The sequence below is a fragment of the Hemibagrus wyckioides genome, linkage group LG10, assembly GCF_019097595.1.
Source record: "Hemibagrus wyckioides isolate EC202008001 linkage group LG10, SWU_Hwy_1.0, whole genome shotgun sequence".
NCBI lineage: Eukaryota > Metazoa > Chordata > Actinopteri > Siluriformes > Bagridae > Hemibagrus > Hemibagrus wyckioides.
Window position 1 is genome coordinate 1,191,084 of NC_080719.1, and position 26,292 is coordinate 1,217,375.

At 40.0% G+C, this 26,292-nt stretch overlaps 3 protein-coding genes across 5 annotated transcripts in view; 2 read left to right on the forward strand and 1 right to left on the reverse strand.

Annotated features, from left to right (window-relative positions):
• The window catches only part of dok4 (docking protein 4), a 63,957-nt gene extending 59,198 nt beyond the window's left edge, over nucleotides 1-4,759 (forward strand). Inside the window, exons 6-9 of the mRNA XM_058401590.1 lie at nucleotides 24-213; nucleotides 937-1,075; nucleotides 1,162-1,279; nucleotides 3,428-4,759. Of these exons, the coding sequence (XP_058257573.1) occupies nucleotides 24-213; nucleotides 937-1,075; nucleotides 1,162-1,279; nucleotides 3,428-3,516 (536 nt within the window). The 3' untranslated portion in view covers nucleotides 3,517-4,759. The remainder of the gene's footprint in view (nucleotides 1-23; nucleotides 214-936; nucleotides 1,076-1,161; nucleotides 1,280-3,427) is intronic.
• A 5,624-nt stretch (nucleotides 4,760-10,383) lies between these two features.
• dnaaf1 (dynein axonemal assembly factor 1) lies at nucleotides 10,384-17,439 on the forward strand. Of its 2 annotated transcripts, XM_058401428.1 has the most exons (12): nucleotides 10,384-10,441; nucleotides 10,543-10,627; nucleotides 10,838-10,901; nucleotides 11,282-11,373; nucleotides 11,453-11,674; nucleotides 12,317-12,483; nucleotides 12,672-12,793; nucleotides 14,035-14,204; nucleotides 14,289-14,368; nucleotides 14,570-14,614; nucleotides 14,699-14,953; nucleotides 17,315-17,439. In XM_058401428.1, exons 1-11 carry the CDS (start codon nucleotides 10,418-10,420, stop codon nucleotides 14,930-14,932), a joined length of 1,305 nt encoding a protein of 434 aa, XP_058257411.1. In that variant the 5' UTR covers nucleotides 10,384-10,417; the 3' UTR covers nucleotides 14,933-14,953; nucleotides 17,315-17,439. The 2 variants fall into 2 exon arrangements, with proteins under 2 accessions (XP_058257411.1, XP_058257410.1); XM_058401427.1 differs by lacking the exon at nucleotides 17,315-17,439 and having other exon boundaries at nucleotides 14,699-15,161.
• The window catches only part of nrn1lb (neuritin 1-like b), a 30,742-nt gene continuing 19,569 nt past the window's right edge, over nucleotides 15,120-26,292 (reverse strand). For both annotated transcript variants that reach the window (XM_058401429.1, XM_058401431.1), the window contains 3 exons: nucleotides 18,465-18,533; nucleotides 17,309-17,450; nucleotides 15,120-15,465 (listed from right to left, as the gene is read on the reverse strand). In XM_058401429.1, coding sequence (XP_058257412.1) covers nucleotides 15,189-15,465; nucleotides 17,309-17,450; nucleotides 18,465-18,533 — 488 coding nt within the window. In that variant the 3' untranslated portion in view covers nucleotides 15,120-15,188. The remainder of the gene's footprint in view (nucleotides 15,466-17,308; nucleotides 17,451-18,464; nucleotides 18,534-26,292) is intronic.

The window sequence follows — 26,292 nt, forward strand, 5'->3', positions numbered from 1 at the left end:
TTCATACACTTTCTCATTTTCAGAACGTTTTAACGTGTTCCTGTTGCCGTGTCCCAACCTGGACATCTATGGAGAGTGCATGATGCAGATCACCCACGAGAACATCTACTTATGGGACATCCATAATCCTCGCACAAAGCTGGTCACGTGGCCGCTCTGCTCGCTGCGCCGCTACGGCCGGGACGCCACCCGCTTTACCTTTGAGGCCGGCAGGTATGCACTACGACTGAGAGCGAGGCGGAGTTAAGAACAGGAACCTTTCTTTCAGCTCTTCTTTCAGACATAGAGCAAAAAGTTTTACTGATCTGATCTCACAGCGCTGTTGAGTTCTGGATCCTAATTGGTCAGAAGGTGGTGATTAATTTTCTATACCGAGATTTAGAGCAGCTTTCTATCCTGTTACCAGTCGAGTTCCCGTCATCATACGTCTTCTTTCGAGCGGTATGTTTATGTCCATTTAATTTTTTGGGAAAATCCAGCACTGCATCTTGTCCATTGTATCGGCACGTAAGTGCATGACCCAGACCAGTAGATTTGTGCCAGTTGACTGAGCTCTATTGAACTGAGGACCTCATAAAGAGATTGAATGAATAGATTAAAAGGAAATTCAGTGAAGAGTGTGTGTTCTTATCTCCTCCTGCCACTTTGATCAAATAATAAAGGAAGGTTTGTAATGCCTGCAGGATGAAAGGACAAAGATAAGAAAGAGTAGAAGTCAGGAGGACGTGCAGTGTGCTGCCCTCTGGTGGCCATCAGGTTCATTACCTTCAGTAGGAAAAGTTGTAGAGTGCGATTTAAACAACAGAACAAAATAACTTCCTTCTCTTACATGAAAATAACAGTATAAGAGGTTTTAGCATGTAGAACAAGCACAGCAATGCTAATCTAAGAACTAAGAACACTCTTTGATGTGAGGTGTGTGTGTGTGTATTTTAGAATGTGTGACAGTGGTGAAGGCCTGTACACATTCCAGACGCGTGAAGGTGAGCAGATCTACCAAAGGGTTCACTCTTCTACACTTGCCATCGCTGAGCAGCACAAGAAGGTCCTCCTGGAGATGGAGAAGAACAGCAGGGTGAGCAGCGCAACATCACGCGTGTTTACTTAAAAAAAAAAAAAAAAAAACATTCCATACAAACTGACATGTTCTTGTGTGTTTAGCTATTATCCAAAGGCTCAGACCCAGACTCCTACCCCTGCACACCCACAGCCATCCTGCCCCGCAGCGCCTTCTGGCACCACATCACAGGATCACAGGGGGCCATGGACTCAAGTAACGGTACAAAAAATAAAACCTCCACTGGAATATAGAAGCCTGGATGATAGACGCAGAGCTAAATACGATATCAAATCATTGCTTGAAATCACAGACAAATTTACAGAAATACTGTAAAGCTAAGCTGGCTGATGGAAGACTTTTTTCAATTTTATTTCTAATTTAAAAATATCGATCTCTTCTATAAAGATTCCTTCAACTAGCATGATTTTATTTAACATTAATAAACCAGGAATTTCAGCATTAATTTAGCGAAAATCCTGTAAACAAACGAACAAAGTAACAAAGTATCAGTGATGAAACATAACAATGCAACAGCAACATTAACAAAGTAACACTATCAACAAGCTAACAGACAGTGTTGTTAAAGTAGCAGCTAAAGTAACCGCATTGGTTACAAAAGTAATAATATGATGACGTAACAAAAAAAAGTAACAAACAGCAATGCTAAAGAAACTCCTAAAGTAACAAAATATCAGTGATGTTAACAAAATAACGCAATCAACAAAGCAACTAGCAAAGGCTTTGGGTCATTGACTGGAAGATCGGGGTTCAAGCCCCAGCACCGCCAAGCTGCCACAGTTGGGCCCTTGAGCAAGGCCCCCAACCCCCCTTTTAACAAGATCAGCAAAGTAACAATGTTTCAGTGGATCAACTATGAACTCATCTCTCTGTTTGTAAATCTGAATTTTATTGCTATTTTTATTATTTATGTAAGGGAACCTGAGTTGGATCTATGTGCAGAAAGTTACCTCTTTCATGAATCGAGCAATAAAATCCAAAATGTAAGACAGGACGGAGTCATGAAAACAAGCAAGGAGTCAAAAACCAGAAAATACAATCAGCATAGCAACCAGGACCAGAGAGCAAAATTGTAAATCCCAAATTGTAAAATCCAAGAAACCAGAAACAGATCATACACGAAACAAACAAGTAGCAAACTACACTATACTGGCAAAAGTTTTGGGACACCCCTTGTTTTTCAGGGACTTGGCCCCTTAGATCCAGTGAAAGGAACTCTTAATGCTTCAGCTTCATACCAAGACATTTTGGACAATTTCATGCTCTTTGTGGGAACAGTTTGGGGATGACCCCTTCCTGTTCCAACATGACTGCACACCAGTGACCAAAGCAAGGTCCATAAAGACATGGATGAGTGAGTTTGGTGTGGAGGAACTTGACTGGCCTGCACCCCCAGAGAACCCCTGAGTCCTGACCTCAACCCCAGAGAACACCTTTGGGATGAATTAGAGTGGAGACTGTGAGCCAGACCTTCTCATCCAGCATCAGTGTCTGACCTCACAAATGTGCTTCTAGAGGAACGGTCAAAAATTCCCATAAACACACTCCTAAACCTTGTGGAAAGCCTTCCCAGAAGAGTTGAAGCTGTTATAGCTGCAAAGGGCGGGACAACTCCATATTACATTCATTTCCATTTATCATGCATGGAAAGGCAGACGTCTCAGTTCTGGCCTGGCTCACAGTCTCCACTGTAATTCATCTCATTTATAGACCTTGCTTTGGTCACTGGTGTGCAGTCATGTTGGAACAGGAAGGGGTCATCCCCAAACTGTTCCCACAAATTTGAGAGCATGAAATTGTCTAAAATGTCTTGGTATGAAGCTGAAGCATTAAGAGTTCCTTTCACTGGAACTAAGGGGCCGAGCCCAACCCCTGAAAAACAACACCTGAACTCAATGATTTGGAGGGGTGTCCCAAAACTTATGACAATACGTGTACAAAGGCTCGGTACGTAGCTGAAACCGACGATACTTCGCGAATAATTGTTTGGCGTGTTTATAAGTCTGTAAATGCGGAAGCAAAATACCAGAAGTCCTTTTATTCAGGTGAGGGTTCCCTCCGCTGGACGGGAAGAGACATTGTGGACAGGTTTGTGACAATTTATTTCTTTTATTGTTTATTTAATTTTTTGTGAAGTTTATTTATATAACCCCTTTTATACATTAAAGGCGTAACTCAGACAGAAAGCTGATGAGTGTCATATATTACTGAATACATCAGTCACTGCTGTGGTTTAGTTCAGCTGAAGAAAAAAACAAATCTCATTTTACTGCTGAACCTCTTTACCTTTACTGTAAAACGTTTCTGTCATTAGCCACGCCTCCTCAATCCCGTGCTGTCTGTGTGCAGGTGAGATGTTCACGGCGTCTCAGTCAGGAGCCGAATCGGACCTGTTCTCCACAGAGCACCACAAACATCCAGCGCACTTCTCCACTTAACCCGGCCAGCGAGGAGCTTCACCTACTCACCTTCAGGATTCAGGCCTGGACCTTCCTCCACACTGTCCTCCACCCTCTTCACGTTTGCTTTCCCCGCACCGGGGGCAGATCTGCTATACCCCGATGCCCGAGTCAGTCCCGGTGGCTGGAGACGTGTCCTGAGAGGGAATGCACTGTGAAACGTGACGTACGGAACATTTGTAGTGGATCTTTTTTTTCTAACAGAACAGTAGTGGCGCACGTTTATTGCATTTTATCGACCCTCTGAAAAGTGGGTGGGGCTTTAGGGTTAGAACACCTCTGTATCTCTCTCTCTCTATCACATGCACAATGGTCAGTATCCCTGTCTGTGTCTGTGTGTCGTTGGTGCATGTCCTCTTTGACTGTGGAGCAGTTTTGAGATTAGTAGCAGGACTGCGTTTAGTGTAGATCACTTTGTTTACTGCCGAGGATGAAGAGAAGAACGAGCAGAACTAGAGAAGGCTTCCATTTGAACTGTAACATGGTGTGTGAGATTTAATCTGAGGAGGGGGCAGAAGTTCACAAGGAACTCTGGGGAACTTTGAGGAACTCTGGAACACACCACCTGTCCTTCACCAGTGTTTTGTTTCTCTTTTCATCATCATAAGATGATTTCTTATCTTCCAGTCTTCTGTAGAACGTACTGCATCTTGTATTTCCTGTGACCGCGCCGTAACGCAGTGATGAAACTGATGACTTTTTGAAGATCCATTGAGATGATCTTCTGAGTGTCACAGCTGTGAGATCTGTCCTGATACAGAAATTGTGGGATGATGAGGAATACAGTTACACGTTAGATCAGATTTGTGTATCTGTGTTAATCAACCAAGCACAAGGTGAACGGATTTTGGATTACGCTTAAAGGAAAACTCCGCCCTGAATCCCATCAGTCACGCATTAATAATTACTGACATGTTGATCTATTTTCACTCTAGGTAATGCTTTCCTATATTACCCACAATGCCGCTCGACTACCTGCTGATAGTGTTGCAGTGAGATTTAGACCTGAAGAGAGCGATGCAGCGGCACTTTAGTGCTTTCGTCTTTGTCCAGCTTTCTCACCTCCTTATCTGTACACTCAGTTCAACACATCAGCCATTAACACGATCGTCAACCGCTCCTCACCACCTACATCACCCGCTCCTCACCACCTACATCACCCGCTCCTCACCACCTACATCACCCGCTCCTCACCACCTACATCACCCGCTCCATCTACATCACCCGCTCCTCACCACCTACATCACCCGCTCCTCACCACCTACATCACCCGCTCCATCTACATCACCCGCTCCTCACCACTTACATCACCCGCTCCATCTACATCACCCGCTCCTCACCACCTACATCACCCGCTCCTCACCACCTACATCACCCGCTCCTCACCACCTACATCACCCGCTCCTCACCACCTACATCACCCGCTCCTCACCACCTACATCACCCGCTCCTCACCACCTACATCACCCGCTCCATCTACATCACCCGCTCCTCACCACCTACATCACCCGCTCCTCACCACCTACATCACCCGCTCCATCTACATCACCCGCTCCTCACCACTTACATCACCCGCTCCATCTACATCACCCGCTCCTCACCACCTACATCACCCGCTCCTCACCACCTACATCACCCGCTCCATCTACATCACCCGCTCCATCTACATCACCCGCTCCTCACCACCTACATCACCCGCTCCTCACCACCTACATCACCCGCTCCATCTACATCACCCGCTCCATCTACATCACCCGCTCCTCACCACCTACATCACCCGCTCCTCACCACCTACATCACCCGCTCCATCTACATCACCCGCTCCTCACCACCTACATCACCCGCTCCTCACCACCTACATCACCCGCTCCATCTACATCACCCGCTCCTCACCACCTACATCACCCGCTCCATCTACATCACCCGCTCCATCTACATCACCCGCTCCTCACCACCTACATCACCCGCTCCTCACCACCTACATCACCCGCTCCTCACCACCTACATCACCCGCTCCTCACCACCTACATCACCCGCTCCATCTACATCACCCGCTCCTCACCACCTACATCACCCGCTCCATCTACATCACCCGCTCCTCACCACCTACATCACCCGCTCCTCACCACCTACATCACCCGCTCCTCACCACCTACATCACCCGCTCCTCACCACCTACATCACCCGCTCCTCACCACCTACATCACCCGCTCCTCACCACCTACATCACCCGCTCCATCTACATCACCCGCTCCATCTACATCACCCGCTCCTCACCACTTACATCACCCGCTCCATCTACATCACCCGCTCCTCACCACCTACATCACCCGCTCCTCACCACCTACATCACCCGCTCCATCTACATCACCCGCTCCATCTACATCACCCGCTCCTCACCACCTACATCACCCGCTCCTCACCACCTACATCACCCGCTCCATCTACATCACCCGCTCCTCACCACCTACATCACCCGCTCCTCACCACCTACATCACCCGCTCCATCTACATCACCCGCTCCTCACCACTTACATCACCCGCTCCATCTACATCACCCGCTCCTCACCACCTACATCACCCGCTCCTCACCACCTACATCACCCGCTCCATCTACATCACCCGCTCCATCTACATCACCCGCTCCTCACCACCTACATCACCCGCTCCTCACCACCTACATCACCCGCTCCTCACCACCTACATCACCCGCTCCATCTACATCACCCGCTCCTCACCACCTACATCACCCACTCCTCACCACCTACATCACCCGCTCCATCTACATCACCCGCTCCTCACCACCTACATCACCCACTCCTCACCACCTACATCACCCGCTCCATCTACATCACCCGCTCCTCACCACCTACATCACCCGCTCCTCACCACCTACATCACCCGCTCCTCACCACCTACATCACCCGCTCCATCTACATCACCCGCTCCTCACCACCTACATCACCCACTCCTCACCACCTACATCACCCGCTCCTCACCACCTACATCACCCGCTCCTCACCACCTACATCACCCGCTCCTCACCACCTACATCACCCGCTCCATCTACATCACCCGCTCCTCACCACCTATATCACCCGCTCCTCACCACCTACATCACCCGCTCCTCACCACCCACATCACCCCCTCCTCACCACCTACATCACCCACTCCATCTACATCACCCGCTCCTCACCACCTACATCACCCACTCCTCACCACCTACATCACCCGCTCCTCACCACCTACATCACCCGCTCCTCACCACCTACATCACCCGCTCCTCACCACCTACATCACCCGCTCCTCACCACCTACATCACCCGCTCCTCACCACCTACATCACCCACTCCTCACCACCTACATCACCCACTCCTCACCACCTACATCACCCGCTCCTCACCACCTACATCACCCGCTCCATCTACATCACCCGCTCCTCACCACCTACATCACCCGCTCCTCACCACCTACATCACCCGCTCCTCACCACCTACATCACCCGCTCCATCTACATCACCCGCTCCTCACCACCTACATCACCCGCTCCTCACCACCTACATCACCCGCTCCTCACCACCTACATCACCCGCTCCATCTATATCACCCGCTCCTCACCACCTACATCACCCGCTCCTCACCACCTACATCACCCACTCCTCACCACCTACATCACCCGCTCCTCACCACCTACATCACCCGCTCCTCACCACCTACATCATCCGCTCCATATACATCACCCGCTCCTCATCATCTACATCACCCGCTCCTCACCACCTACATCACCCGCTCCATCTACATCACCCGCTCCTCACCACCTACATCACCCGCTCCATCTACATCACCCGCTCCTCACCACCTACATCACCCGCTCCATCTACATCACCCGCTCCTCACCACCTACATCACCCGCTCCATCTACATCACCCGCTCCTCACCACCTACATCACCCGCTCCATCTACATCACCCGCTCCTCACCACCTACATCACCCGCTCCTCACCACCTACATCACCCGCTCCTCACCACCTACATCACCCGCTCCATCTACATCACCCGCTCCTCACCACCTACATCACCCGCTCCTCACCACCTACATCACCCGCTCCTCACCACCTACATCACCCGCTCCATCTATATCACCCGCTCCTCACCACCAACTTTAAGTCCAGCTTTCAGTGTCTTCGATATTTCTATGATGGATTTTGTGTCAGAAAAGCAGGTTTGTTTTAAGGATCTAACAAAGAAACCTGACTGTTTTCACTTATATTTGAGATCATTGATCACTTTTTTTCTAATACACTCAATTGTAACTGCACAAGCAATAACATTAACAACAGAACTCCTGAACACACCACAGATATTCAGGTGATTCAGGGAGGAGTTTAACTTTGCTCAACTTCACTATGCTCAAAAAGCACCAGGTTTGGAAGCATCAGATTAGCGACTCAATGAGATTTTCTGCACTCTAGAGTCCATGACTGATGCTAATTTTTAATCCTACACACCTCACTGTATTCACCATCATCCCTTTGAACATAACATTTCAAATAAACGTTCACATTTTCACGTCTTTCCTTTCGGGTGGGATTCGGATTCTCTGTCTTTATGATTTTCTGCAGCACAGAAAGGTTTGTGCTGTTCACGTTCCTCAAATGTGTGGAACAGCCTTATGTCTAAATGTTTAAGTGCTTATTTAATGCTGGAGTCCATAAACATGCATGCAAATGCACACACATATGCACACACACAGATACACACACACATGCACATAATGTATATTATTTATGTTAAACAAAAAAGGGCTAAATTCTGATGTTTGTCTTTTTCAGAGCTGTGTGTGTGTGTGTGTGTGTGTGTATATGAGATAGCTCTCTGTCACCCCACAAGGCACATGTATATAACACTATTTCCGATCGAGTGATCACTGTATGTCAGTCAGCAGAATGAGGACCATGCTGTTTTGTGTGTTTGATTGTATGATGGACTGCGCTATAAATTTGTCGGATGTCCTGCGCAGTTCTTTGTTGGGGAAATTTTCAATAAAGGAAAATAAACACATCACAGTTAAAAACAGTGTTTGCCGAGTCTGTGTGTCTCACAGTTTTTACATCTTCATACTTAATTGTTTTTTCCTATAAATTATTCAACCTTTTAACTTCTACTTGCTGTAAATATTTTTATTTGTTACACTGACTAGTCGTCCAGCTGTAATCACACACACACACACACACACCTGTAGTTCCTGATTTCAATTTCCTTCTTTTCTCCTCGTGTCTGGAAAGTTTTCTCCTCGTGTCTGTAGTTTTCTCCTCGTGTCTGGAAAGTTTTCTCCTCGTGTCTGTAGTTTTCTCCTCGTGTCTGTAGTTTTCTCCTCGTGTCTGGAAAGTTTTCTCCTCGTGTCTGTAGTTTTCTCCTCGTGTCTGGAAAGTTTTCTCCTCTTTTCTGTAGTTTTCTCCTCTTTTCTGTAGTTTTCTCCTCATTTCTGTAGTTTACTCCTCTTTTCTGTAGTTTTCTCCTCGTGTCTGTAAAGTTTTCTCCTCGTGTCTGTAGTTTTCTCCTCGTGTCTGTAACGTTTTCTCCTCGTGTCTGTAAAGTTTTCTCCTCGTGTCTGTAAAGTTTTCTCCTTGTGTCTGTAAAGTTTTCTCCTTGTGTCTGTGAAGCTTTCTCCTTGTGTCTGTAAAGTTTTCTCCTTGTGTCTGTAAAGTTTTCTCCTTGTGTCTGTGAAGCTTTCTCCTTGTGTCTGTGAAGCTTTCTCCTTGTGGCTCGCTGGTTTCCTCCTGCCTCCCAGAAACAGACTGTGTTGAGTGTATGTGTAACTCTAAACTGCCCCTGTATGTATTATCCTGTGATGGATTGCCACCTGGTCCTCGACATGTTCCAGCCTCACACTCGGCCTGCCCGGTTTATACCACAGATTCAGCATCATCCTGATCAGGATAAAGTGTTTGAAGAAGATGAATAACTGCACATGCCTGTAAGAGTTTCTGACAAATCTGCTATGTTTAAGCTATGTTCACACACAGTGATTTATTGCTGCGTCTCCAGTCCCTGCACTGTGAATGTCCCACAGTGCCCCGTTCCTACTACTGGTTGCTATGGTGATAACCCAACTAACATTCCACTTGACAACAAATCAGTGTTCTTCCTGCTATAACATTTAGCAGTGTATATCTGCATCATATCCTACAGAATGACGGAGAAGCAGTGTGTGCTCTTTGCCACAGATCACATGTTAGTGCACTGTCCTCAATCCCACTGGTAGTCGCTGAACAAGTCACTTCAGAAATATAATATAATAAATATAATATAATATAATATAATTAATATAATATAAATGTTCTTACATACATTATTTACAAAATATTGTATAATTTAATTTAAAATTGCAATCACAAATTTACTTTTTAATATTTTATATATTTTACATGCTATACTTATTGTAAGGCAGTAACAAGTTTAAATAAACTATAACATTATAAATATTTTATAATGATGTCTTTATTTTTATTGGAATAATTATTGGAATAATTTACCTTGTAATTAAATTGTACAAAGGCATTTTATTTTTCTGTTTAAAGTAGTTTAATACCCAAATCATTAAGATTACTTTTGAAAGTATTTTTTAATAAAGTGGTTTAAATAGCTTTTTTTTGTATTGACCACTGAATCTGTCCCTTTCTCCAACATTCAGTCACAATGCTGAAACTCATGTGTCTAAATTATTTCCGAAATATTTGTAATCTCCTGTAATCCTGGGCCACAATTGTGATGAACTTTTATTTACTAAAAATCCCAGTAACACTTGAATGCGGCATGATTCCACTCAGTCAGTCAGGCACAGGCTCAGCGCGCACGGGGGGTTTACGTTACTGGTCTCCATGGAAACAGGATACACGTCTACGGTTAGCAGCAGCGGCTAGCAAAATAACTGCACCTGTTTCGTATTTATTTATTTATTTATTTATTTATATACATATATTTTTTGTTGTTTTTTATTGAATAGCTCAAAAATAAAATGCAACCAAAGCTGAGTTCAGAGGTGAGCTGTGGAGACGGAGAGCAAGCGAGAAAAGTGTCTCAGTCAGCAGGTAAAGCAGCCTGAAGCAGCTAGCTAAATTTACCTCAGGGGCTAAACTTAGCTTTCTAATTAACGCCTTATCTATAGACTAATTTCTTTTAAAAAAATCAACAATGTAGTTAAAAAAACTGTGAATAAGGAACGTGTAATGGGTAAACCTGATGACAGTTTGTGGTATTGTGTGTGTGTGTGTGTGTGTGTGTGTGTGTGGATAATCCAGAGCAACACTGTGGTAAAAGCGGCACTGTGGAAGAAGTTGAGACTAAAACATCACCAGGTCCCAGGTGAAGTCCAGACTGAGTCCAAATTCTGTCAATGAATATAAATCTAATTCCAAGAGCTCTTTATAAAACTTTTTCAATATAAATTTCATCAGAAAAACCCGAACAATCTTCATTTAAACGCCTTTTCCTCTTAAAAAGCATTATGAAGTTATAAAACTAACACGATTAAAATGGTAGAACAATGATATGAGTATGCAATTATTCATTATTTGATCGTGTAATTATTATGTAATTAACATGTTATAACTTCAGTCATTTGTAACAGTGTTAGCGGGCCTCCACTAGAGGGCGCCTCCTCACTGAGGTTTGATATCACGTGACCTCTCGGACACAGATTAATTCTCTCTCTCTCTTTTCTCTTCTTTTTTTTTTTATTTTAGAATCACTAAGGAGTTTTTAAAGGAGCACTGCAAGCGAAACAAGCTGTACCTGACCCCGAGCTTGAACGACACACTTTATCTTCATTTTAAAGGTGAAACCCTCACCAGAGTAGAAGTTAGGTCTCAACCCTGCTGCACTCTAAATAAAGCTATGTCCATGCTGTGTGACAGGGTTTACTGTAATCGAGGGTCTGGAGGAGTACACAGGCCTGCTCTGTCTCTGGCTCGAGTGTAATGGCATCAGGAAGATTGAGAAGCTGCATAATCAGACAGAACTGCGCTGCCTCTTCATCCACCAGAACCTCATTCACACACTGGAGAACCTGGAACCTCTGACCAAACTCAGAACACTAAACGTGTCCAACAACTACATCAAGGTCATCCAGAACATCTGTGAGTGTACACACATATATACACACACAGACACAGTCAGTCAGACAGACACACTCAGAGACAGACACACATACGCACAGACAAACAGGTACACACATACATATACAGTGACAAACAGACTAACACACAGACACACACACAGATAGACAGACACGCACACACATACACACACTGATAGACAGACAGACACAAACACACACAGATAGAAAGACAGACAGACAGACACACGGACACACACTCGCTTGATCCTTCTGTCTCACTTCAGCGTGAGTTTAACGGAGAGGCACTGATAATCCTCCATAACTTAGCAAAAACATCACCATATCAATGAATATAAGTCTTACTTTATTAAACGTTTTTTAAACCTGATTATGTGGAAATTATGATTTGATTATGTGGAGCATCTGCCGTACATGTCCCTGTGAATGAGTTGTTACTACAGGAGCAATAATTAATTAAATAATTAATATAAACCTGTCATTAATTATAGCCAGAACTGCACTGTCAGATCTGAGAATCAACTACACCTTGCTTTCAAATGTTCTCTATATAAACAATGTTGACCCAGACAATCATTTAATTGAGTTTATATTTCATATTATTCCTTCATCTTAACCCTCCTGGACCATTCTTGTTTTGCAGCCTGCCTGAGTGAGCTGTCCACACTCCAGATTTCCCATAATGCATTAGAGAGTGTGAGTGATGTGCAGGAGCTGTGTCACTGTCCCTCCATCAGTGTTCTGGACCTGTCACATAACCGCCTCAATGACCCAGAAATTCTCACTGTACTGGAGAAGTTGCCCAATCTGGTACACACACACACACACACACACACTAATGTACACTATATTGCCAAAAGTTTTGGGACACCACTCCAAATCAGGTTCATGTGCATGTAAATGCAGATATCCCAAAACCTTTGGCAATATAGTGTATATGACATAAGCTAAAAGAATACTAAATAATGTTTAAATAAAATCACACCTGTACATTTCAGAGAGTGCTAAACCTCATGGGTAACAACGTCATCAAGAAAATTCCCAACTACAGGAAGTCAGTAATTGTTCGTCTGGAGCTGCTCACGTACCTGGATGACCGTCCTGTGTTTCCAAAGGAGCGGTGAGGACAGATATTGTAAAAAATAAATTGAACTATAATATGACCCTAAATGAGGAAAAATCAAATAGATTTGAGAAGGAATCTACACTATATTGCCAAACGTTTTGGGACACCCCTCCAAATCATTGAATTCAGGGGTTGGGCTCGGCCCCTTAGTTCCAGTGAAAGGAACTCTTAATGCTTCAGCTTCATACTAAGACATTTTGGACAATTTCATGCTCTTTGTGGGAACAGTTTGGGGATGACCCCTTCCTGTTCCAACATGACTGCACACCAGTGACCAAAGCAAGGTCCATAAAGACATGGACGAAACTGTGACTTCTGCTTTCACATGCACGTGAATGTAATATGGAGTTGTCCCGCCCTTTAGAACAGCTTCAACTCTTCTGGGAAGGCTTTCCACAAGGTTTAGGAGTGTTATGGGAATTTTTGACCATTCCTCTAGAAACACATTTGTGAGGTCAGGCACTGATGTTGGATGAGAAGGTCTGGCTCACAGTCTCCGCTCTAATTCATCCCAAAGGTGTTCTATGGGGTTGAGGTCAGGACTCTGTGCAGGCCAGTCAAGTTCCTCCACACCAAACTCGCTCATCTATGTCTTTATGGACCTTGCTTTGGTCACTGGTGTGCAGTCATGTTGGAACAGGAAGGGGTCATCCCCAAACTGTTCCCACAAAGAGCATGAAATTGTCCAAAATGTCTTGGTATGAAGCTGAAGCATTAAGAGTTCCTTTCACTGGAACTAAGGGGCTGAGCCTGACCCCTGAAAAACAACACCTGAACTCAAATAACTTGGAGGGGTGTCCCAATACTTTTGCCAATATCACATGCATCTCCTGACTCACACACCGTTAAGAACATAACTCAGAATTGTATTTTATTTCCTTTCATTTTCATAAAATCTTTTCTGCCATGTGTGTGTGTGATGTTGTCCCCAGTGCTATCTGTCCTGCCACCAAAAAAATATTAGAAAACAGGTATTTATTATTAAATATAGCAAATAAAATGATAAAGTAAAGTAAATGACGTATCAACAATTAAAATGCACATTGTTGATTTTCCCTAATCGTTACTTTTCTACATACTAACAATGACTCTACACCCTTTTATTGTTGTGTGTTAAATTTTAATAAAGATATCATTTAATACACTCCGTGTGGCAAATATTTAGGAGATGCATGTTATCACATGCAAATAAAGTAAACAGGAGAGAATCTTATCTTTGTCTATGGTGTGTGCAGAGCCTGTGCAGAGGCCTGGGCTGTGGGAGGTTTGGAAGGAGAACGTAAAGAAAGGGAAGTATGGCAAACAAGAGAGAGGAAGAAGATTGAGGAGAGTCTAAATTCCTTGAGACTTATCAAAGAAAATGCACTGAAGCAGAGACATGCTCAAGAGCAGCAGAAGATGATCAGTGCGTATCACTAACCCATAAATTTAGCTATTTATCTATTTTCCTTGTGCATTTTTCTCACTTCTACTCTTATACACACTTCAGGAATCTCTGAGCCTCTAGAAGATCAGAACGTGTCCAGTGAAGACCTCAAGCAAATTGAGCAAGAGGAGAAGGAATCAAAGGTATCAGAGGAGGAGGAGGACATCCAGAGATAAACCAGAAATGAAGCTGGTTCTGTCCTCAGCTTTAGATGTTAGCTATCAAGTTTATTTGATTCAGATCTCATGTAGCAGGGCTTGAATTCTTTTAGCTAGAACCTTAACAAATCTCTTGTTTCTTTCATAATCATGTCACACATTATAGTTTTGTTTTCATCTCCTCAGGATCTGCCTGATCTGGATACCGTCGACATAGAAACAGTGCCTCGAGTATGCTGAAGATTTATCTAAGCTTGATTCATGCTCATTTTTTTCATAGTTTCAGTACGTAAGAAAAACAATGTTGTTTTTCAGGTGTTCCGTCCAATAATCGAGGTCATCTCAGGTAGCAGCAGTGACTCAGAACCAGAAGATATGTCTCCAGAGTTCTCACTCTTTGGCAAAGTTCCTACCAAAAACACATCCATCAGAGATGAGAGTCTGATTTTCACCAAGCAGAGAGAAGCAGAGATGGATCCCAGAGCAGACGATGAGCAACACATGACAGAAGAAAAGCCAAAAAAATGCCTGATTGAGGAGCTGGACTGATGTTTATAACTGAAATGATTTGTGAGTAAAAGTTAAAGGTATAAAAATTTGTTTCTATAGAAATGGAAGATAAAAATATTCTAAAATAACAATTCATCGTGAATAGCTTGAAATAAATGTTTTTATTGACTGACACACTGTCACCGTTCCACACTGTGTTTAAAAAAATAAACAGCTTATAGGAATCTACTAAATACTGACTTAATTAATAAAACAATCATTTATCTTATACACTTGCACCTGCGTTTTAAATAAATCAGATCAGAACACAGAACACACAGGCCAGGAGCAAGCACACAGAATGGGTGTGGCCACTGCTCACACCTCTGCCTTTCAGAGACTCCTGATTGGCCTGATCAGTAGTGGGCAGGGTCCCAGGAGAGGTCAGGGTACGACCGGCACACATTTCATAAAGGTTTCCTGAGAACTGCGTCTTCCGTGACTCAACTTTCAAGGACTCCCAAAGATCTGCTGCGTTACCACGGCAATCAGACAGCACGCTGTTCACACACCGCTCAAAGGCGTCCCAGGATCTGACATAACACGTTGTGGACATTTAGCACAGTTCAAAATCATTTCTGAACAGAAACAAGTACTCAGTGTTGTATGTTCTCTAGAGAAAAATGACATCATTGTAGAGAAAGGGGCGGGGTTATATATTATAAAACATTACATTACATTATATTATATTTATTATAAAGAGGTGTATAATAAAATAAAATAGGACTTTTACACTTTAGCTTAAAGATCGCTTCACTTTAAAGGTGTACTTTCTGTTGTTTAGACGCACACACACACAAACACACACATATACATACATATACATATACACACACACACTGACATGTTCTGGTATTACCTTTACACTCTTTATAAGAAGGATAAGAAGCATTAATTTATTAAATGAACCTTTAAAGAACAGTTGAGGAACCTCTCAGTGTACTATGAAGGAGCTAACGTGTGTGTGTGTGTGTCACGTGTATGTGTATGCATGTGTGTGTGAGAGACTTAGCTTAAAACAATATGAATGTTCACACTTAGCTTAAATCAATATGATTGTTAGTTGAATGCTTATGTGCTATTACTTTTCATGCTAATAAGTATTATAGTTTATTTTATATTAATTTTAAATGCATTTGTTACGGACTTCACTTCCTGGTGTCCGCACGGACATTTAAGGAGAGCGCGCACAGTTCGTTTTTCTCGGAGATGTTCGGGAGATGCCGTAAACAAGCATGTAAAACATTACTAGTCCTAAACAGTAATAGCTAGAAACATGGTTCCAACGCTCAAATGTTGGCCATGTTATGCTTAAGTGTGCTATTACTTTTCATGCTGATACGTGTTGTAGTTTATTTTATATTAATTTGTAAATGCATTTTTACATTTTTACAATGCATTTTTGTAAATGCATTTCTTCACTTCCTGGTTTCCGTACAGTTCAGTCTTTCTCGGAGGTTTTCGGTAGCTGCTGGAAACATGCATCTGTAGATGCTGTAAACAAGCATTTAAAACATTACTGCATCTCAGTAGTGTTATAAGCTACAGTTTAGTTTATTTGGTAGAGCGCCCGATAAAACGATAATAGCTAGAAACATGCTTACAGCGCTAAAATGCTGCTTATGTGTGCTATTACTTTTCATGCTGATAAGTGTTATAGTTTTTTATATGGATTTGTAAATGTATTTTTCACGGACTTCAGACTGCTCCTGTGTGTGTGTGTGTGTGTGTGTGTGTGTGTGTGTGTGTGTGTGACGTCAGCAAGAGTGAGGGAAGAGGTTTTTTTATGGTCGCATCATCTTTAAACTGTTCCTACAGCTTGAATTCTTACTCTACAGCCACATAAACTACCTTAAACTTTTTTAACTGTGACTTTAGCTTTTAAATACTATTTGACAATGTACTGCAATAGTTTAAGCAACATACTGCTTTGCTTTTCGCAATCACACACATTTTCTTCTGGAAATGCAAAATTCTAGTTATTATTATTATTATTATTATTGTTTGTTTTAGGTTGTACTATTTTTACCTTCTTTCGAAGTATAAGTTTTTTTTATTTATATATTTGTATTTGCATTTTGAATGTCAATTAAATGCACTAAATAGGTTTAGATTTTTAAAAATTTTTCTAAATAGGAAACAACTTAGTTGTTCATTGTTGTGAGACCTGTCTTATTTTCTCTTACATATTTAGTATTCCTCTTTAATAAAGAAAAAGTACTACAAATACCCGATTAATCGATGGAATCCTCGATTACTAAAATAATCAATAGCTGTAGCCCTAATGTACAATCTGTGTGTGTATGTGTATATGTTTGTTTGTATGTATGTATGTATGTATGTGTGTGTATGTGTGTGTGTATGTTTGAGCCCCACCTGCAGATGGAGTCGAGGTCGGGGTTGTTGTCAGTCTGGCTGTTCACCTCGTCTCCCAGAGTCACTAAACACTGAGCAAAGCCTCGATACACAGAGACACATGACGGAGGAACCACAGAACCCAGTACACAACTACACACACCTGATAGAGAGAAAGAGAGAGAGAGTGTGTGTGTGTGTATGTGAGAGAGAGAGAGAGAGAAGGCATACACACGTGTCTTTACGTCTACACGCGTTTTATCCTTCAATAAAATTTTGATGCCGTATGTCTGATTCATGGGTGTGTATTGTTACATCAGTGTGTGTGTGTGTGTGTGTGTGTGTGTGTGTGTGTGTATGTGTGTGTGTATGTGTGGAGAGCACAGTGAATCAGTCAGTGTTAATCTGAGGATTACAGCCAGAGGCCAAACCTCATCTAATCTCACTGCACACATGTCGCGCTGTATGCCTTGGACTCTCTCTCTCTCTCTCTCTCTCTCTCTCTCTCTCTCTCTGTCTCACACACACAAACACATATACACTATATGATTGTGTCTATTCTGTTACATTAAGATGTGCTGCTTTTACATCACAGGAACATCTTCAGGACTTTCTTTGTTTTTTTTGTATTTGTTTTTCTCTTGTGAGAAGAGAGAGAAGTTGCTTCATTAACATTACATATAATTATAAATTAATGAATTAATTAATATGACAATGTTCTTTAATTAATAAAATCTTAAAATCATTAGTCATATATTGTGGTGTGAGAGGAATAAAACACTTTGGGGACATGCTGTTAGAGGAAAATAATCAACTACAGTGACTCTGATTCAACACACTGCCCTGGATTTCAGTTTAACACACACACACAATTATTACTTACTCAAATTAAATCTGATCTGCTTTTATTAATTATACCTTTCTAAATTTAGTTCAGTTCATTTTCATTACACAAGTGAGGTCTTCCTGGTGTTTCTATCTATCTATCTATCTATCTATCTATCTATCTATCTATCTATCTATCTATCTATCTATCTATCTATCTTCTTGTTGTTGTTATTAAACATATACAGCTATACCAAGTTGCTATAACAACACTATGAGTACTTTATAATGATTATTAGTTTTTAAAGTTAAACTTGAATAAGTCACGTGAAATTGAGTGAGTTTTACTCACTGAGCCAGAGCAAGATGAAGAGCAGCAGATGCATCGTTGTTAATCCTGAATCTCGAGCCATCTCAACATCTGCACACACACACACACACACACACACACACACACACCAGCTCTACGTTATTTGTAAGCGCAGGTTATTCAGTCCTTTAGGAAGCGTCTCTCTGGTTTGCTCCTGAGATAAAAAGCTGCTCTTGAAGAGAACTGTGTGTGTGTAAAATATCAGGGAGGATTGTACAGGCATGAGATTATTCAAATAAATAAATAAATAAATAAATAACTCTGGGATTAACGCTCATGTTCATCTGCTCAGAGCTTCATAAAGAGGAGGAGAGAATTTAATCCATAATGGCTCTGTCTTACAGGATATTATTTCAATCTGTCTAATCTTATTCTGTCTCTTAGACTTGGACTTCTACACACACACACAAACACACTGTACAACACTGTAGTAGTGTGTAGTGTAGTATTGTGTAGTATAGAGTAGTATTGTGTAGTGTAGTGTGTTGTGTAGTATTGTGTAGTGTAGAATAGTGTTGTGTAGTATTTTGTATTGTGTAGTGTAGTATTGTGTAGTGTAGTATTGTGTAGTGTAGTATTGTGTAGTGTAGTGTGTTGTGTAGTATTGTGTAGTGTAGTGTAGTATTGTGTAGTGTAATATTGTGTAGTGTAGTGTAGTATTGTGTACTGTAGAATAGTGTTGTGTAGTATTGTGTATTGTAGAATAGTGTTGTGTAGTATTGTGTAGTGTAGTGTAGTATTGTGTAGTGTAGTGTAGTGTGTTGTGTAGTATTGTATTGTGCAGTATTGTATTGTGTATTATTGTGTAGTGTAGTATTGTATTGTGTAGTATTGTGTAGTGTAGTATTGTATTGTGTAGTGTAGTGTAGTATTGTGTTGTGTACTGTAGTATTGTGTAGTGTAGTGTTGGGTAGTGTAGTGTAGTATTGTGTTGTGTAGTATTGTGTAGTGTAGTATTGTGTTGTGTAGTATTGTGTAGTGTAGTATTGTATTGTGTAGTGTAGTGTGTTGTGTAGTATTTTGTAGTGTAGTGTAGTATTGTGTAGTATAGAGTAGTATTGTGTAGTGTAGTATTGTGTAGTGAAGTGCGTTGTGTAGTATTGTGTAGTGTAGTGTGTTGTGTAGTATTGTGTAGTGAAGTGCGTTGTGTAGTATTGTGTAGTGTAGTGTGTTGTGTAGTATTGTGTAGTGTAGTATTGTGTAGTGTAGTATTGTGTATTGTGTAGTGTAGTATTGTGTTGTGTAGTATTGTATTGTGTATTATTGTGTAGTGTAGTATTGTATTGTGTAGTGTAGTGTTGTGTAGTGTAGTGTAGTGTGTTGTGTAGTGTGTTGTGTAGTGTAGTATTGGGTGGTGTAGTGTAGTATTGTGTTGTGTAGTATTGTGTATTGTGTAGTGTAGTATTGTGTAGTGTAGTATTGGGTGGTGTAGTGTAGTATTGTGTAGTGTAGTATTGTGTAGTGTAGTGTAGTATTGTGTATTGTGTAGTATTGTGTATTGTGTAGTGTAGTATTGTGTTGTGTAGTATTGGGTGGTGTAGTATTGTATATTGTGTAGTGTAGTATTGTGTATTGTGTAGTATTGTGTATTGTGTAGTGTAGTATTGTGTAGTGTAGTATTGTATATTGTGTAGTGTAGTATTGTGTATTGTGTAGTGTAGTGTGTTGTGTAGTGTAGTATTGTGTAGTGTAGTATTGTGTTGTGTAGTATTGTGTATTGTAGTATTGTGTAGTGTAGTATTGTGTTGTGTAGTATTGTGTATTGTGCAGTGTAGTATTGTGTAGTGTAGTATTGTGTAGTGTAGTATTGGGTGGTGTAGTGTAGTATTGTGTATTGTGTAGTATTGTGTATTGTGTAGTGTAGTATTGTGTTGTGTAGGATTGTGTATTGTGTAGTGTAGTGTGTTGTGTAGTGTAGTATTGTGTATTGTGTAGTGTAGTATTGTGTTGTGTAGGATTGTGTAGTGTAGTATCGTGTAGTGTAGTATTGTGTAGTGTAGTATTGGGTGGTGTAGTATTGGGTGGTGTAGTGTAGTATTGTGTTGTGTAGTATTGTGTTGTGTAGTATTGTGTAGTGTAGTGTAGTATTGTGTAGTGTAGTATTGGGTGGTGTAGTGTAGTATGGTGTTGTGTAGTATTGTGTATTGTGTAGTGTAGTGTAGTGTAATATTGTGTAGTGTAATATTGTGTAGTGTAGTGTACTATTGTGTAATGTATGTAGTATTGTGTTGTGTAGTATTGTGTAGTGTAGTGTAATATTGTGTAGTGTAATATTGTGTAGTGTAATGTTGTGTAGTGTAGTGTAGTGTAGTGTAATATTGTGTAGTGTAGTGTAATATTGTGTAGTGTAATGTGTAGTGTAGTGTAGTGTAGTGTAATATTGTGTAGTGTAGTGTAATATTGTGTAGTGTAATATTGTGTAGTGTCGTGTAGTGTAGTGTAATATTGTGTAGTGTAGTGTAGTGTAATATTGTGTAGTGTAGTGTAGTGTAATATTGTGTAGTGTAGTGTAGTGTAGTGTAATATTGTGTAGTGTAGTGTAGTGTAGTGTAATAGTGTGTAGTGTAGTGTAGTGTAATAGTGTGTAGTGTAGTGTAGTGTAATATTGTGTAGTGTAGTGTAGTGTAATATTGTGTAGTGTAGTGTAATATTGTGTAGTGTAGTGTAGTGTAATATTGTGTAGTGTAGTGTAATATTGTGTAGTGTAGTGTAGTGTAATATTGTGTAGTGTAGTGTAGTGTAATATTGTGTGGTGTAGTGTAATATTGTGTATTGTGTAGTAAGTTGTGTAGTGTAGTGTAGTGTAATATTGTGTAGTGTAGTGTAGTGTTGTGTAGTGTAGTGTGTTGTGTAGTGTAGTATTGTGTAGTGTAGTATTGTATTGTGTAGTGTAGTATTGTGTAGTGTAGTGTAGTATTGTGTTGTGTAGTATTGTGTAGTGTAGTATTGTGTAGTGTAGTATTGTGTAGTATAGTGTAGTATTGTGTAGTGTAGTATTATGTAGTGTAGTGTGTTGTGTAGTATTGTGTAGTATAGTGTGTTGTGTAGTGTAGTGTAATATTGTGTAGTGTAGTGTAATATTGTGTAGTGTAGTGTAATATTGTGTAGTGTAGTGTAGTGTAGTGTAATATTGTGTAGTGTAGTGTACTATTGTGTAGTATAGAGTAGTATTGTGTTGTGTGTAGTGTAATATTGTGTAGTGTAGTGTAGTGTAATATTGTGTAGTGTAGTATTGTGTTGTGTAGGATTGTGTAGTGTAGTGTAGTGTAGTGTAATATTGTGTAGTGTAGTATTGCGTGGTGTAGTATTGTGTAGTGTAATATTGTGTAGTATTGTGTTGTGCAGTATTGTGTAGTGTAGTATTGTATTGTGTAGTGTAGTATTGGGTGGTGTAGTGTAGTATGGTGTTGTGTAGTATTGTGTATTGTGTAGTGTAGTATTGTGTAGTGTAGTGTAATATTGTGTAGTATTGTGTAGTGTAGTGTACTATTGTGTAGTATAGAGTAGTATTGTGTAGTGTAGTGTGTTGTGTAGTATTGTGTACTGTAGAATAGTGTTGTGTAGTATTGTATACTGTAGAATAGTGTGTAGTATTGTGTATTGTGTAGTGTAGTATTGTGTAGTGTAGTGTGATGTGTAGTATTGTATTGTGTATTATTGTGTAGTGTAGTATTGTATTGTGTAGTGTAGTATTGGGTAGTGTAGTAGGTTGTGTTGTGTATTGTGTAGTATATTGTGTATTGTGTAGTAAGTTGTGTAGTATATTGTGTATTGTGTAGTAAGTTGTGTTGTGTATTGTGTAGTAAGTTGTGTTGTGTATTGTGTAGTAAGTTGTGTAGTATATTGTGTATTGTGTAGTAAGTTGTGTTGTGTATTGTGTATTGTGTAGTGTAGTATTGTATTGTGTAGTGTAGTGTAGTGTTGTGTAGTGTAGTGTGTTGTGTAGTGTAGTATTGTGTAGTGTAGTATTGTATTGTGTAGTGTAGTATTGTGTTGTGTAGTATTGTGTAGTGTAGTGTGTTGTGTAGTGTAGTATTGTGTAGTGTAGTATTGTGTAGTGTAGTATTGTGTATTGTGTAGTGTAGTATTGTGTATTGTGTAGTGTAGTGTGTTGTGTAGTGTAGTATTGTGTAGTGTAGTATTGTGTTGTGTAGTGTTGTGTAATATTGTGTAGTGTCGTGTAGTGTAGTGTAGTGTAGTATTGGATAGTGTAATATTGTGTAGTGTAGTGTAATATTATGTAGTGTAGTGTTGTGTAATAGTGTGTAGTGTTGTGTAATATTGTGTAGTGTAGGGTAGTGTAGTGTAGTGTAATATTGTGTAGTGTAGTGTAGTGTAATATTGTGTAGTGTAGTGTAGTGTAGTGTAGTGTAATATTGTGTAGTGTAGTGTAGTGTAATATTGTGTAGTGTCGTGTAGTGTAGTGTAATATTGTGTAGTGTAGTGTAGTGTAATATTGTGTAGTGTCGTGTAGTGTAGTGTAATATTGTGTAGTGTAGTGTAGTGTAATATTGTGTAGTGTAGTGTAGTGTAATATTGTGTAGTGTAGTGTAGTGTAATATTGTGTAGTGTAGTGTAGTGTAGTGTAGTGTAATATTGTGTAGTGTAGTGTAGTGTAGTGTAATATTGTGTAGTGTAGTGTAGTGTAATATTGTGTAGTGTAGTGTAATATTGTGTAGTGTAGTGTAGTGTAATGTGTAGTGTAGTGTAGTGTAGTGTAATATTGTGTAGTGTAGTGTAGTGTAATATTGTGTAGTGTAATATTGTGTAGTGTAATATTGTGTAGTGTAGTGTAGTGTAATATTGTGTAGTGTAGTGTAGTGTAGTGTAATATTGTGTAGTGTAGTGTAGTGTAGTGTAATATTGTGTAGTGTAGTGTAATATTGTGTAGTGTAATATTGTGTAGTGTCGTGTAGTGTAGTGTAATATTGTGTAGTGTAGTGTAGTGTAGTGTAATATTGTGTAGTGTCGTGTAGTGTAGTGTAGTGTAATATTGTGTAGTGTCGTGTAGTGTAGTGTCGTGTAATATTGTGTAGTGTAGTGTAGTGTAGTGTAATATTGTGTAGTGTAGTGTAGTGTAGTGTAGTGTAGTGTAATATTGTGTAGTGTCATGTAGTGTAGTGTAATATTGTGTAGTGTAGTGTAGTGTAATATTGTGTAGTGTAGTGTAGTGTAGTGTAATATTGTGTAGTGTAGTGTAGTGTAGTGTAATATTGTGTAGTGTAGTGTAGTGTAATATTGTGTAGTGTCGTGTAGTGTAGTGTAATATTGTGTAGTGTAGTGTAGTGTAGTGTAATATTGTGTAGTGTAGTGTAGTGTAGTGTAATATTGTGTAGTGTAGTGTAGTGTAGTGTAATATTGTGTAGTGTAGTAGTTAGTGTAATATTGTGTAGTGTAGTGTAATGTAGTGTTAGTGTAGTGTTAGTGTAGTGTAGTGTAGTGTAATATTGTGTAGTGTAGTGTAGTGTAGTGTAATATTGTGTAGTGTAATATTGTGTAGTGTAATATTGTGTAGTGTAGTGTAGTGTAATATTGTGTAGTGTAGTGTAATATTGTGTAGTGTAGTGTAGTGTAATGTGTAGTGTAGTGTAGTGTAGTGTAGTGTAATATTGTGTAGTGTAGTGTAGTGTAATATTGTGTAGTGTAATATTGTGTAGTGTAATGTTGTGTAGTGTAGTGTAGTGTAATATTGTGTAGTGTAGTGTAGTGTAGTGTAATATTGTGTAGTGTAGTGTAGTGTAGTGTAATATTGTGTAGTGTAGTGTAGTGTAGTGTAGTGTAATATTGTGTAGTGTAATATTGTGTAGTGTAATGTTGTGTAGTATTGTGTAGTGTAGTGTAGTGTAATATTGTGTAGTGTAGTGTAGTGTAATATTGTGTAGTGTAATATTGTGTAATGTAATGTTGTGTAGTGTAGTGTAGTGTAATATTGTGTAGTGTAGTGTAGTGTAATATTGTGTAGTGTAGTGTAGTGTAGTGCAGTGTAATATTGTGTAGTGTAGTGTAGTGTAGTGTAATATTGTGTAGTGTAGTGTAATATTGTGTAGTGTAGTGTAGTGTAATATTGTGTAGTGTAGTGTAGTGTAGTGTAATATTGTGTAGTGTAGTGTAGTGTAATATTGTGTAGTGTAATATTGTGTAGTGTAATATTGTGTAGTGTAGTGTAGTGTAATATTGTGTAGTGTAGTGTAGTGTAGTGTAATATTGTGTAGTGTAGTGTAGTGTAATATTGTGTAGTGTAGTGTAATATTGTGTAGTGTAATGTTGTGTAGTGTAGTGTAGTGTAGTGTAGTGTAATATTGTGTAGTGTAGTGTAGTGTAGTGTAATGTTGTGTAGTGTAATATTGTGTAGTGTAGTGTAGTGTAATATTGTGTAGTGTAGTGTAGTGTAATATTGTGTAGTGTAGTGTAGTGTAATATTGTGTAGTGTAGTGTAGTGTAGTGTAGTGTAATATTGTGTAGTGTAATGTTGTGTAGTGTAGTGTAGTGTAATATTGTGTAGTGTAGTGTAATATTGTGTAGTGTAGTGTAGTGTAGTGTAATGTTGTGTAGTGTAATATTGTGTAGTGTAGTGTAGTGTAATATTGTGTAGTGTAGTGTAGTGTAATAGTGTGTAGTGTAGTGTAGTGTAATATTGTGTAGTGTAGTGTAGTGTAATATTGTGTAGTGTAGTGTAATATTGTGTAGTGTAATATTGTGTAGTGTCGTGTAGTGTAGTGTAATATTGTGTAGTGTAGTGTAGTGTAATATTGTGTAGTGTAGTGTAATATTGTGTAGTGTAATATTGTGTAGTGTCGTGTAGTGTAGTGTAATATTGTGTAGTGTAGTGTAGTGTAATATTGTGTAGTGTAGTGTAGTGTAGTGTAGTGTAATATTGTGTAGTGTAGTGTAGTGTAATATTGTGTAGTGTAGTGTAATATTGTGTAGTGTAGTGTAGTGTAATATTGTGTAGTGTAGTGTAATATTGTGTAGTGTAGTGTAGTGTAATATTGTGTAGTGTAGTGTAGTGTAATATTGTGTAGTGTAGTGTAGTGTAATATTGTGTAGTGTAATATTGTGTAGTGTAGTGTAATATTGTGTAGTGTAGTGTAGTGTAATATTGTGTAGTGTAGTGTAATATTGTGTAGTGTCGTGTAGTGTAGTGTAATATTGTGTAGTGTAGTGTAGTGTAATATTGTGTAGTGTAGTGTAGTGTAGTGTAATATTGTGTAGTGTCGTGTAGTGTAGTGTAGTGTAATATTGTGTAGTGTAGTGTAGTGTAGTGTAATATTGTGTAGTGTAGTGTAGTGTAGTGTAGTGTAATATTGTGTAGTGTCGTGTAGTGTAGTGTAATATTGTGTAGTGTAGTGTAGTGTAATATTGTGTAGTGTAGTGTAGTGTACTGTAGTGTAATATTGTGTAGTGTAGTGTAGTGTAATATTGTGTAGTGTAATATTGTGTAGTGTAGTGTAGTGTAATATTGTGTAGTGTAGTGTGGTGTAATATTGTGTAGTGTAGTGTAGTGTAATATTGTGTAGTGTAATATTGTGTAGTGTAGTGTAGTGTAGTGTAATATTGTGTAGTGTAGTGTAGTGTAGTGTAGTGTAATATTGTGTAGTGTAATATTGTGTAGTGTCGTGTAGTGTAGTGTAATATTGTGTAGTGTAGTGTAGTGTAGTGTAGTGTAATATTGTGTAGTGTAATATTGTGTAGTGTAGTGTAGTGTAATATTGTGTAGTGTAGTGTAGTGTAATATTGTGTAGTGTAGTGTAGTGTAATATTGTGTAGTGTAATATTGTGTAGTGTAGTGTAGTGTAGTGTAATATTGTGT

Coding starts and splice junctions, on each gene's coding strand:
- dnaaf1 (XM_058401428.1), top strand. CDS start 10,418: ATGGAAACAGGATACACGTCTACG. Junction 12,484..12,671: donor TGGAGAAGTTGCCCAATCTG/GTACACACACAC, acceptor TGTACATTTCAG/AGAGTGCTAAACCTCATGGG. Junction 14,615..14,698: donor ACATAGAAACAGTGCCTCGA/GTATGCTGAAGA, acceptor GTTGTTTTTCAG/GTGTTCCGTCCAATAATCGA.